The sequence below is a fragment of the Xenopus laevis genome, chromosome 3S (genome assembly GCF_017654675.1).
Source record: "Xenopus laevis strain J_2021 chromosome 3S, Xenopus_laevis_v10.1, whole genome shotgun sequence".
Lineage (NCBI taxonomy): Eukaryota > Metazoa > Chordata > Amphibia > Anura > Pipidae > Xenopus > Xenopus laevis.
The window spans coordinates 49,960,078-49,972,634 of record NC_054376.1 but is presented as its reverse complement, the minus strand read 5'-3'; the positions used below and the strand labels follow the sequence as shown (position 1 = coordinate 49,972,634).

Genomic DNA, 12,557 nt, shown 5'->3' with positions numbered 1-12,557 from the left:
ACCAGAATTAATCAGCCCTGTATCAGCTTCTTTAACAGATGTACTTTTCTGAAGGTCTGGATTATTACTGTCATTGGGCTGCTGAACCTTTAGGCTTGTGTATTACGTTCTATCTACAAAATATAGCATTTATTTGGGGTTTAGTTCTCCTTCAAGGGAATGCCATTTAGATTACTGACTTTAGGTAATGCATGTTTAACTGAAATTCAGTGTGCTGAAGAGAATTTTGATCACTTCAAGGGTGGACTGTGAAAATCAGAAAGGTACTAGGGGATGTCAAATAAGGGCTGTGATTGGCTATTTAGTAGCCCCTATGTGGACTGGCAGCCTACAGGAGGCTCTGTTTGGCAGTACACCTGTTTTTTATGCAACTAAAACTTGCCGCCAAGCCTGGAATTAAAAAATAAGAGGTTACTGGGAGCTACATAGCTACATCCAAGGGGTTGGAGAGCAACATGTTGCTCACGAGCTACTGGTTAGGGATCACTGCTGTGGATTATATAAATTAATAATATTGTCCTGTTTATTATGAAACCATTTCTATTCAAGACAAACTTCAATAGTATTTGTCATAAATAATTATTTGTATAAATAATATTATTTATTTTTATTATTTAAAACTTCAGTGAAATTTTTTACCCCTTTTCAGCCACAGGCATCTCTAGGGAGAAGTTTGGTAAATAGTTTGCTTGATAAAGCTTGATAAAGAGCTGTGCCAGGCTCGAAACGTTGCTGTAAATGCTGCCCTGCTACTAAGAATAAAGGCTTTTTAAAGTAATTTTTGGAGTGCTGCCCTTTTCGACTGTCTACAAGTGTTTCTTAGTGTGGAAGAACACTGTGGGAGGTGCATCCATACCAATAAGGCTTGAACAAGGTGTGTGCTACTTCAATTTGATTGAAGTTGAGAAGTTTAGTAAATAGTTTTAAGCCTATTAAATATAGGGCAATTAAACCTGCTATGTCTTGTAGGACATTGGCTTTGATCTGAAACTATATATAGAGTTCAGTCAAAGCACAGTCTGTCATTTACTTTATGGGAAACCAGCTGTCACTGCTGATGACAGGCAGATTTTGGCCTGAAATTTGAGCATTTTGAAACAAAATTGACCAAATGATAGACTGTACAGCCAGATTTTACCTTTCTGGACAGCTGGAAAATGGCACCAGAGAATATGTCATGTGTGAGTTTAAATATGCAAGACAAAAATGCTGCTTTTACACACGGATTTTAGGAAAAATAAAAAAATAATTTTTACTCTGATGACAATCTTCCTTTAATTTTGGGCAACCTTTTACCTTACTTTTCCTTTAACATAAAAAGGAGAAACTAAAAGGACCCAGAAACTAAAATTGATTGTTCAAAAGACTGTTATGTCTTTTTAAAGCACCACTGAATTGCAGCTATTTTGGTTATACCTTTTCTGTGAAGGTTACCTAAAACTGTGTACTCCAGTTAGGTTGACACCTATACAGTCCCATTGTTGCACACACTCAATGGATCAGCAGACCGCAGTGTAATTTAACAAGCAGCTTTATATACCGAACAATCACGTACTCATATGCATAGGTATGTATTACAAACACTCCATTCAAAAGCATTGGGAGGAAACACGTCAGCTGTGGCACTAACTCCCAATGCTTTTTAATGGAGTGTTTGTAATATGAGTATGAGTACTGTATGTGTGGGACCAAACAAAATTTATTAGTAAGATTGTTTAATTTATTGGGAAATAAAGCTGCTTTTTAAATGTCACCACTGTCGGCTGATCCATTGAGTGTGCGCTACATTGGAAGTGTATCAGTCATGAAGTCCCCCCAAGCTGTGGGTTCGGGGCGCTGCACCCGGACCAGAGACTGGAAACGGCGAGTGACCTGCTTACATTGAATGCATTCGAAATTTAAGCGTCAGGTCCGGGCATTGGCACCTGGACCCACTCAGTCATTGGGTGAGCGTTGCATTTAAGTCTGCATGTTAATGGGTTCTTTGAGCACATCCTAATTGGTGTATTTTGTTACTTAAGGCATACACCTATAGCGGTTATTGTTAGTTTGATTGTAAAAATGTACTGTATGTTAAAAAAAACTAAGGTCAGTGTATTCACTGTGGTAAATGTCTGATCCTTTTGTGAAGAACATTTAAGAACCTCTTCCTTAGAGGTTACATAGAATCTGTTAAGATTTAATATAATACTATGTTGACTAAGACTATCGAACCTGACCTGTTTCGTTCACTGAAAATTCACGAAACTGCAAAAAATTTGCCAATGCATGGAAGTCGCATTCTGATCGCCAACAATTTTTTTCACCCATTGGAGTCTATGGATGTCTTTTTCGCTGCAAAATCAGGCAAAATATTTCGCTCATCACTGTTTGGTAGAGGATAATACGGCTCACTTATTACTGGTACACACCTTAACTTCTTGAGCTCCAGTAACTGAATATGCTCACTACATGGGGTTATTATCAAGGGTTTAATAAGTTGCTAACTACTCTATAAAGTATAAAAAAAAAAATAATGTGGCTATTTGAAGAACCCACATGTTTCTTACATAAGTGATCAAAGTGATCGTCAGGCTAATGGACTTTGAGTAATGGCAAGAGTTCCGACATAAGGTACTGTAAATTTAGTTACCAACATTGCATTGAAGTGAATTATGCCCTGAGGTGTAAAGGTTAGATAATGATCTTTCACTCAAGTTGTATAATTGTGACAAACATAAAAGATGGCTACATTCTGTCACTGCCAGAGCACAAAGAAATCAAACACATTCATTTGTTGATAATAAAACATCCAAATATTTAAAAGAACTAAAGACTCCTGGAATATAAACGTAGGATAACTAAACATGTGGTCTTTAATCTCCCAAACAGGGAGAGGAACTCTCAGTTGAGATAATGTTCCTTTGTAACCTCTGCTTTTTCAAACTCTTCACTTAGAAAATGTTAATTTGGGAATCTTTGTGAGTAAACTGAAACATTTTCATTCTTTTCATGGAATGAAATCATTTTTGTCTAATTTACAGTACTGTTACTGGTGACACTTTCTTTTTCTTACATATAAGGATGTGTTTTCTTGCCTATAATTAAATGTATCCTGCTGTGAAAACATTTTTTTTAGGTAAATTGCACAAAACATCAATGGCATAAAATTGGATGACAAAATCCACATAAAAATATTTCATACCAATCTCGACTTCAATAAATATGAAAATTATTTGCACTGGGAAAAAAAAAAAGATAGATGGAGCTGCCAAAGCACAGGCTGAGAAACCTTCACCTTAACAACTTGGTTACCAATGCATATCTTTAGTAAGTAATTGGGGAAATTTAAATTTAATTTGGAGATAGCCCATTTTTGGAGTAAAGGTGGTGGTAAACTGGAGTAAATTACTTTCTCCATATTCACAAACAGAAATCTGCCTAAATTCTGACTCAACCTCCACTTTCCATTCTTTTGTGAAAGAAAGACAGACACTTTTATGAATTTGTCTTTCAAACTACATAAAAATGGTGCAAAAACTACATTTAAAAAAAATTTTCTCCCTATATTTTAAAAATGGAGTAAAGCTCAATATAAGTCTTCCTGTTTGTCAGATCAAGTCTAAGATCATTTGCTCTGCTTTGATTCACCCAATCTTCATATCAAATTTCTTGCAGGTGCCCCATTGGGGAATTATTAGTATATTAATAGGTATTAGCATCTTATAGTCAGAGCACAAGTTTCTGTTTAAACCTATAGGTGTAAAAGCCTCATTAACAAAACAAGTAAAACACTGATTAAATAAAATATAGTAAGGGGCAGATTTATCAGGGGTCGAAGTGAATTTGAGGGAATTTTCAAAGTAAAAAAATTAAAAATTCAAAGTAATTTTTTGGATACTTCGATCATCGAATAGGATACTACGATTTTGAATTTACTTCGAATTCGATTCAAAATAAAATAGTTTGAATATTCGACCATTCGTTAATCGAAGTACTGTCTCTTTAAAAAAACTTCAAATTCAATATTTAGTCAAATTAAACCTGCTGAAGTGCTATGTTAGCCTATGGGGACCTTCTACAGCATTTCTAAGTTTTTTTTAAGTCGAAGTAAAATCGTTCTATCGAACAATAAAATCGTTCGAATCATTCAATTCGAAGGATTTAATCATTCGATCGAACCATTTTAATTCGACCGCAGAATGACGAAATTCGATTAAAGAACTTCAAATTCGATATTCGAAGTATTTCAATTCGACTTAAATCTGCCCCTAAGTGTATTTTATACAATTTGATGTAAAAAAGATTTAACTTACGCTTGCGTTATTTTACTAGTTTTAGCTTAATGAATGAATGAAGCAATATTACATATTTGAGCGAAAATATTATCTAAAGGAAAAGTAAAGCCTCCCATCCATTTTTTTTTAATTTTAGCAGCATTTCGACACTTGACCTAAAATAATAAAACATATTTCTGAGAAAAGAAATAGCATTTCTTGTATTTAGACCATTATATCCTGTTACAGAATTGGAATTACACAAACATGTAGGTAGATTTAGAAAGCCCAGGTTATCCTGAAAAAAAATGATGTATAATTTTCCTAGGTAAAATAAACCCCCTGCATCATATTATTAAATCATCCAAAGTAATATAAACGGCAGTGTGAAAAGTCATCTTCTATTCTTAACAGCACTGGAGTGAATTTATACCTATGTTTGTAAATACTTTCTACTGGCATGGGGGGCTTATTTATCATAATATGAATTATTATTTCAATTAAAAAAGTCAGATAAAACTAGAATCCACAATTGGACCTTATTTATTATTAAAAAAAGCACGGTTTAATCAGATAGGGTAAAAACTTGATAAAATCTAGTAAAAATCTGAATCGTATGATTTTTTCCAGATTTTTTCTTGACTTTTTTCTAAATTTTTCCCAAAAAGTCAACATTTTTGGATTTTTTCCCAAAAAAGACAGAAATAGTCGGATTTTCCAGCTAATTACAGCACAGACCACAGAAACTTCCAAATAGGATAGTAACCTCGCCCATATACTTTTTCCATCCTCGGGGTATAATAAATCTTGAGAAATTTGAGCTTTTTTCACACTAAAAATTCTGATTTTATGGATTACAAAAACTTTTTTCGAATTTTTTGGATTCTGACTTTAATAAATAACCCCCTTCATGTAGCATAAAGGCCTACATATGCCAGTGGCATTATGGTACATGCCTTTAGTTGCACTACATCAAGAGGTTTAACTGCAACATCATCTTATAAATGCACAAAGAATTTACTAGAATGAAATTTATATTTCGAAAAGTGTATTGAAGGCTGAGGATTTGGTCCAAGGATTTGCAGGCTAACCCAAAGTTATATGTCCCCAACTTTCATCAGAATTATATAGATACTTCATGCAGTACAACTTGTCTATGAGAGTGTTTTTTTACACCTAACTAGGGATGTAAAGACTGGAGTCTGTGAAGCCATTCAGTATAAAAGTCTCATTATCTACTTAAGAAACAAAACCAGTAAAAATGTAGATTGCTATACTTTGTAAACACATGAAAGTATCAATGCTTCATGCTGAATTCTCAAGTATGTTTTGTTTGCCTTTAGGATACAGTTTTCATCCATGCATTAAAATCTAGAATGCTGAACCTTAACACGCATACAGAATAAAGCAGTGGAATATTGTAATCCATTTCCACTTGTTTGATGTTTTAACTTAATACATTTTGCTAGAAGCCCTCACTTGGGACATCCTATATAGTAAATATTTGTATAAAATAACATTGAAAAACAGGAACATTAAAACTAACCCAGAAAAGCAAACTAATATCATCTATCAACACATGTATAAATCAGTGTAAAGCTTATCAGTTTCCAATGCCCAAAGGTCAAACAGACGCTTGATCTTCCTGAAAGCCGGTACAATCGGTGGTCTGCTTTGCTTCAGATACACATTTAAGGTATCTGCAGTTTTGCAGTATTCTTTGAATATTCTATCAGGCACATTTAAAAGGAAGCTTCAACTGCATTGCAACTGCACTCTGTGCTGCACATATGAAGCTGCACTTTTAATCACTTTACCAATTATCATATGAGATACAATATGAAGCAGCCCTTCACTACAGCATTCATCTGAACAACTGGTAAGTGAAGCTCCACTGTATAGCCGTATAGAAAATGTTTAAGGTAAAGTGTGCAGCAGGTAAAGTAGCCCAAGAAATGGTATCATGCTTGAACACGTTGTGGCACATTTACTGAGGGCTGAATATCAAGGGTTAATAAATCCTCAAATTCGACCCTCGACGTAAAATCCTTCAAATTCGAATATCGAATTCGAAGGATTTACCGCAAATACTACGATCGAAGGAAAAATGAAATCCTTCGAATCGAACGATTCAAAGGATTTTAATCTATCGATCGAAGGATTTTCCTTTGATCAAGAAAACCTTAGAAAAGTAATGGGGAAGGTCCCCATAGGATAACATTGTACCTCGGTAGGTTTAAACTACCGAAGTATGTAGTCAAAGTATTTTTTAAAGAGACAGTACTTCGACTATCAAATGGTCGAATAGTCTAACTATTTTTAGTTCGAATCATTCGTATCAAAGTCATAGTCGAAGGTCGTAGTAGCCTGTTCGATGGTCAAAGTACCTAAAAAAATACTTCGGAATTCAACGTTTTTTTTACTTCGAATCCTTCACTCGAGCTTAGTAAACGTGCCCCTAAGAGGCAGATTTATCAAAGGTCAAATTTCAAATTAATAATTTTTTTTACTCTAATAAATTTGAATGTACTCAAAAAACAAATGTTAACTTATTTAAGAAAAAACTGAAATGTCTAGAATTCGAATTAAACTCGATTCGAGTTTTTCTCTGAAAAAAAACTTGAATGTGGGGAAGGCTATTAACATCTTCAAATGGGTCAACAGACATCTGTCATCGACTTGTAAATGAATTTCGGCAGGTTTTTGGTGGTGAATATTCGAATTAGAACTCCATGGTCGAGGTGTGATAAATCTCACATTTACATTCGAGTTGGTGCTTTTAAATTTTGACACAAAAATTGTTTTGAAAATTCGAATTCACCATGTGAACCTTAATAAATCTGCCCCAATTAATGCATATGCAGGTAGCAGGCCTGGATCAAACCATGATATACTCTTGATATGCAATTACTTTGCGGAATTACACAGTACCTTGTCTCATGCACAGCCACACTAACACGTCACATGCCTGAAAAAATGCAAATATGGACATCTGGGGAAAGCATGGTGGACAACGCGAAAGTGAGATTTCTGTATTACTTTTAGCACTTTAGCTGAACACCTTTTTCTGACAAGGCTGCACTTGGTACTAGTTGTCTACTTGTTTAATATAGGTGTCTACTTCCTTTCTGCAACAAGCATGCCTTGTGATTGAAATGTCACCTTCCTTATTACAGAGTATACTATAAGAGATACTGACACCAGAAATTAAACTCCTTTTTTACATCTATCATACTATTGGCTTTGAAAGCTACTTATAACTTTGCCATAAAGTATTTGCACAATGCAAATACATTACCTGTCTGAAGCCCAATGTTCCTGTATAAGGAGGCTGCCATATTTGTGCAGTAGGAGTCCGTTAGCATTAGAAACTTTAACTGATAGACTGAGATGGGACAGTCAGGTTGGCAAAACAGTCAGGTTTAGGAACTTCAACTAACAATTACTTACAAAAACAAACCTCTAAGCAAAAAACAATTGACCTATAGGTAACTTTTGGGGGCCCATTTACTTAGCTCGAGTGAAGGAATAGAATAAAAAAAACTTCGAATTTCGAATGTTTTTTTTGGCTACTTCGACCTTCGAATTCGAATTCGAATCGAACTAAAAATCGTTCAACTATTCGACCATTCGATAGTCGAAGTACTGTCTCTTTAAAAAAAACTTTGACCCCCTAGTTCGCCACCTAAAACCTACTGAAGTCAATATTAGCCTATGGGGAAGGTCCCCATAGGCTTTGCTATCTTTTTTTGGTCGAAGAAAAATCGTTCGATCGATGGATTAAAATCCTTCGAATCGAACGATTTTTCGTTCGAATGTTCGATCGAACGAATTGCGGTAAATCCGTCGACTTCGATATTCGAAGTCAAAGGATTTAGCTTCAACAGTCGAATATCGAGGATTAATTAACCCTCGATATTCGACCATAAGTAAATTTGCCCCTTAATGTACATTCATATTTTAAAATGTAATTTTTTAGTGTCAGTATCACTTTTAGCTAAGATTAAAAAAGAACTAAGCACAGACAGAGAAACCATGGATGTTTTAAAACATCTACAGTATATTGATCAACAGTGGATATCTAAAGTAACAGGAGATGGTAAAGCTGTTTTATATTGTATATGAAATGGAATTCTAAAAATCACACTAATAAAAACTAAGTTAAGCAACAAAGACTTTGAATATATGTGAGTATGAAACAAATTTGTTTCACCCATATTTAGAGGTCATTAGTGCATCACACTCACAGCAAATCTTGGTGTAACAAATGTATAGGTTTTTACTTTAACAATGAAAATCTGTTTCCATGCAGGTATCTTGGAAATTAGAACAGTGGCAGTTGGAATCGTGGCAATAAAATGCATTGAAAGTGAATATTTTTTAGCTATGAATAAATCTGGAAGGCTTTATGGAAAGGTAATATATTCTTAAATCTACTTGCCCTTATAAGATATATAATTGAAAGTCATAATGTAATTTCATAAGAAATGTGTTTAATTCAATATTTGCTGATATTTTTTGAAGACTAATGTAACTGAAATACAAATAGTACATATTATGAATGGGGACTTGAATATATATTCTAGCAAAGGGAGGCCGGGCTTTAATTCCCAAATCAGCTTGTGATATGATGAGCCCTTGTATCCTTTTTTCAAACACAAAACTTATACTGATGTGTTTCATTTTTGGTAGAATAACAAAGGTCGTGTAATGAAGACAAATCTTAGTAATTCAAACAGACACTTGCAAAGTTTTTGATCGAGGGGTGTTCATTCAGGAGGGCAGCATCTTTTTTAAATTAATTCTTTGGTGTCCCTTTAATGCAGGATGCCATTTCTGTACACATTTTACAAGACATTTTATATAATATAAGATCCTTCTAGCATCTGAATGCATTTACTTTTTAGCATTAATATAGCACAAACCTAGAACCATAAGATCCTCAGGGTCTCCTTTACTATAACCAATGACCCTTGGTGTGGCTTAAAATGAAATGTGTGGTTGACCATTTAGAAAATGTTTATGTAGTCTTCATATCAAATTAAACAAATATTCCCATCAGGTTTTCCTTTATTTATTTTAATAAATGAATTTGAAAGATGCATCCAGGGCCTTTATAATTAGCTCCAAAATACTCCTGTGACTTATGCAAGCTAGGTTGGAGACCTAGCAAACTATTAAATTGTTTTATGGTGTGACCTGAGTGTGATGCCAAACTCATTTAAAAGGTGTGTTGCATGCTTCAAATGATAATGTGCATGCACTGAATCTACTAGTCTATTTGGAAATATGTGTTTTGAGACATATAACATGGCAAGAGCACCCCTACTTAAGCAGTGAGCACAGCATCATACCAGAGGAGTTTAAAGGAGACATACAGGATTAGTGAAAACACCCCTGTAAGCAATAATGTATTATATATGGTGTTGGTTTTAGTTTGGGCTAAACATAAATATTATCTTTAAAAGTGGCTCCTTTATTAGAGTTCCCTATAGATCTGCTACAGTAGTTGTCAGAGTTCAAATGAGGGGTGTGCATGTCCTAACAGTCCCTACCAGAAGCACAGTAGATGGGGAGACAGACAGCCCTGCAGTCGCACAAGGAAAGACAGGCTTCAGTTCCATATCAGGTCTTCTTTCTGTATCTTTTCTTTCCATCCCGGGTTTGCATGCTTAGTAAAGTGAAAAGCCTGATTTTCACTGTATTGTGCATGTGCCACCAGTCCAGGACTGCAGAAAAGAATAAAAATAAAGAAAAAGATCACAAGATCCTAAAGATTTACACTGGTATCATTTTTAGTGAACAAAAGCACAGGCCAAGGTCTCGCTGATATAACCTTTCCTTCTCCTTTAATATTGTAACGGTATTTTATATATTGCACAATCAATTTTAAATCTTAACCATCAAAAATGATTTAAATGATTTGTCTTTATTCACTGCACAGTCTATCATACCTCCCAACTGTCCCTTTTTCGGTGGGACAGTCCCTCTTTTGACAGCTCAACCCGCAGTCCCTCATTTGTACTGGAAAGTCCCTCTTTTCTCTGCACTGAACAGCCAGAAAAAGAAACAAAGTTTCTCACTTAATTGGCTTTTAGCAGAAAGCCCAGAACCGCCACAGGTGCAAATAAGATACTTTGTAACAATTTTGAGACACAAAAACACAGTTTAGATAAGGAGAAATGTTTTCAAACTTTCATAACCTGCCAAATTTTGTAAAACAAACATGGTAATTAGGGGGTGTGGCCACATAAAGGGGTGTGGTCAAAAAGTTGCTGCGCTACATGCGGGAAAAAAATTTTTTGTCCCTCTTTTTACTTCCAAAATGTTGGGAGGTATGGTCTATCTATTTTTCAGTTTTTATTTTTATATTGAACAATCTTCCACATCCACATTATGGAAAGATCACGGGAAAAGCCCATCTCAAAAGAAGTCCGGATAATAAATAGAATACCTGTTCACTTTTATAAAAGCACTGCAACCTCTAAACAAATATAAAAATAGTACTTTAATGTATAAATATATTTATATTAGTCAGTAATGTAGGGTTGGAATTTATACTATTCACTACAAATTACACATTTCTCTTTGCTTTTCCAGAAATCATGCAATGAAGAATGCAATTTTAGAGAATTAATCCAGGAGAACAAATATAACACATATGCATCAGCAAAGTGGACAAATAACAGGAAAGAAATGTTTGTTGCCTTGAACAGCAAAGGTTCACCTATGAAAGGAAAAAAATCCAAAAAGGAACACAAAGGATCCCACTTCCTTCCACTGTCAACGTCCTAACCGTAACCCTGATACCTGTTCCAGCAGATTATTTTTATTTTATTAATAATAATGCAAATAATAAAAAAGTGGAAAAGGACACATATATAAGCTGGATCTACTACTGAAACAAACAAGCTGGACTTGCGCATTTCAAAGGACTGTGGTCAAAAAAGAAAGAAAGAATCAAAAACCTGAAAAACTAACTATGATAATAAGTACAGGTTATAAAAAATCTGAAGAGTTGTAAAAATATATCTCAGTAATAATCCAGGGGTATTATTTTTTGTTAAATGATATAACCCCAAAGAAGAAGGATTGACTTGATAATCTGAACATTTCTACTAAAAAAGAAAAAAAAAAAATCTGCTTGTCAATTAAGGCTGCTATATTTTTTCCTAAAGCAGATAATAGTGTTACCTAAACATGTTGGAGTCTAAGGCTGCTGGAATGAGGTCAGATCTTCAAGTCAATCCTGCGTGTAGACATTGAACGGTACATTAAGGAATCCCTTATTGAAGAAACTGTATGCGCACTATATTATAATAAAAACAATATTTTTTTTACGTTTGTGACTATGGCATTCGAATAAAAATTGTATTTATGGGATGAGGTTATACCACTTGTTTTTACTCCTCATTACTAAGAATGCCTAATGCTGCTCATATTTAAATCAACAGTACTGCCAATACATTACTCACTTGTCTCTGTGCAGTTTGGTCTACAATAGCACCAATCTTTTGCAAAATTAACTTAATAAAGGCTTTTCCGATACTACAATTTCTTCCTTTTTAAACACCCCCGTTGTTCTGCTAAAGCCTACTGTATTCTTTCCATAGGTGTCAAGAAAGTAAATAACTGGAATTGTTATAAGCAATTTCTAACTTACAGGGACAAAAAAGAAAATTAAGGAAAACTGCAGTAAACTCAAAAGACAAAGTGCTAGATTAACAAGGATAGATAGGAGGATAATGTACCTACAAAACACTACCAAAGATCTGGCTTCCAAAACCAAATTGTGACATCAGCCCACAATGTTTTATTACATAATTATGTTACTCAAGTTTGACTTGTGATAATTTGAAACTAGAGAAAGAGCAACCTTATGGCGCAAAAAACAATGAATGCCATCTCTTCCCAAGGTTGCCACTATACCTTTGGGAGATCCTGCTCCTTATCTCTAAAATAATTTCCCTGTATAATGTACAGAAGGCACTCAGACATGTGCACTTGTGGAACATATTGCAGACCCTCCACAAGAACTTCACAACAAGGAATGAAACTAGGCATTGTGAATACAGATGTCACACACTGCATGGGGAGTCTATATGTCCAGAAGTTCTATGGCTAAACTGCAAAGGGAAGGTGCTATACCATTTATTTAAGACCCTGATGGTTTTACTGGGCATCTTATAAATATTGTGGTTCAATGTTCTATACTGAAGTTTAGGTTAGGCTGTTATGGTTCTAGGTTCTACAGTTTTGGGATCCAACCGAAAGATAAAATTGAAGATCAGGCACTTAATC

The 12,557-nt window shown here is 34.7% G+C and overlaps 1 protein-coding gene across 1 annotated transcript in view; it reads left to right on the top strand.

Annotated features, from left to right (window-relative positions):
- The window catches only part of fgf7.S (fibroblast growth factor 7 S homeolog), a 34,244-nt gene extending 22,440 nt beyond the window's left edge, over positions 1–11,804 (top strand). The window contains exons 3-4 of the mRNA XM_018255409.2: positions 8,569–8,672; positions 10,857–11,804. Of these exons, the coding sequence (XP_018110898.1) occupies positions 8,569–8,672; positions 10,857–11,051 (299 nt within the window). The 3' untranslated portion in view covers positions 11,052–11,804. The remainder of the gene's footprint in view (positions 1–8,568; positions 8,673–10,856) is intronic.
- Positions 11,805–12,557: the final 753 nt, after the last annotated feature.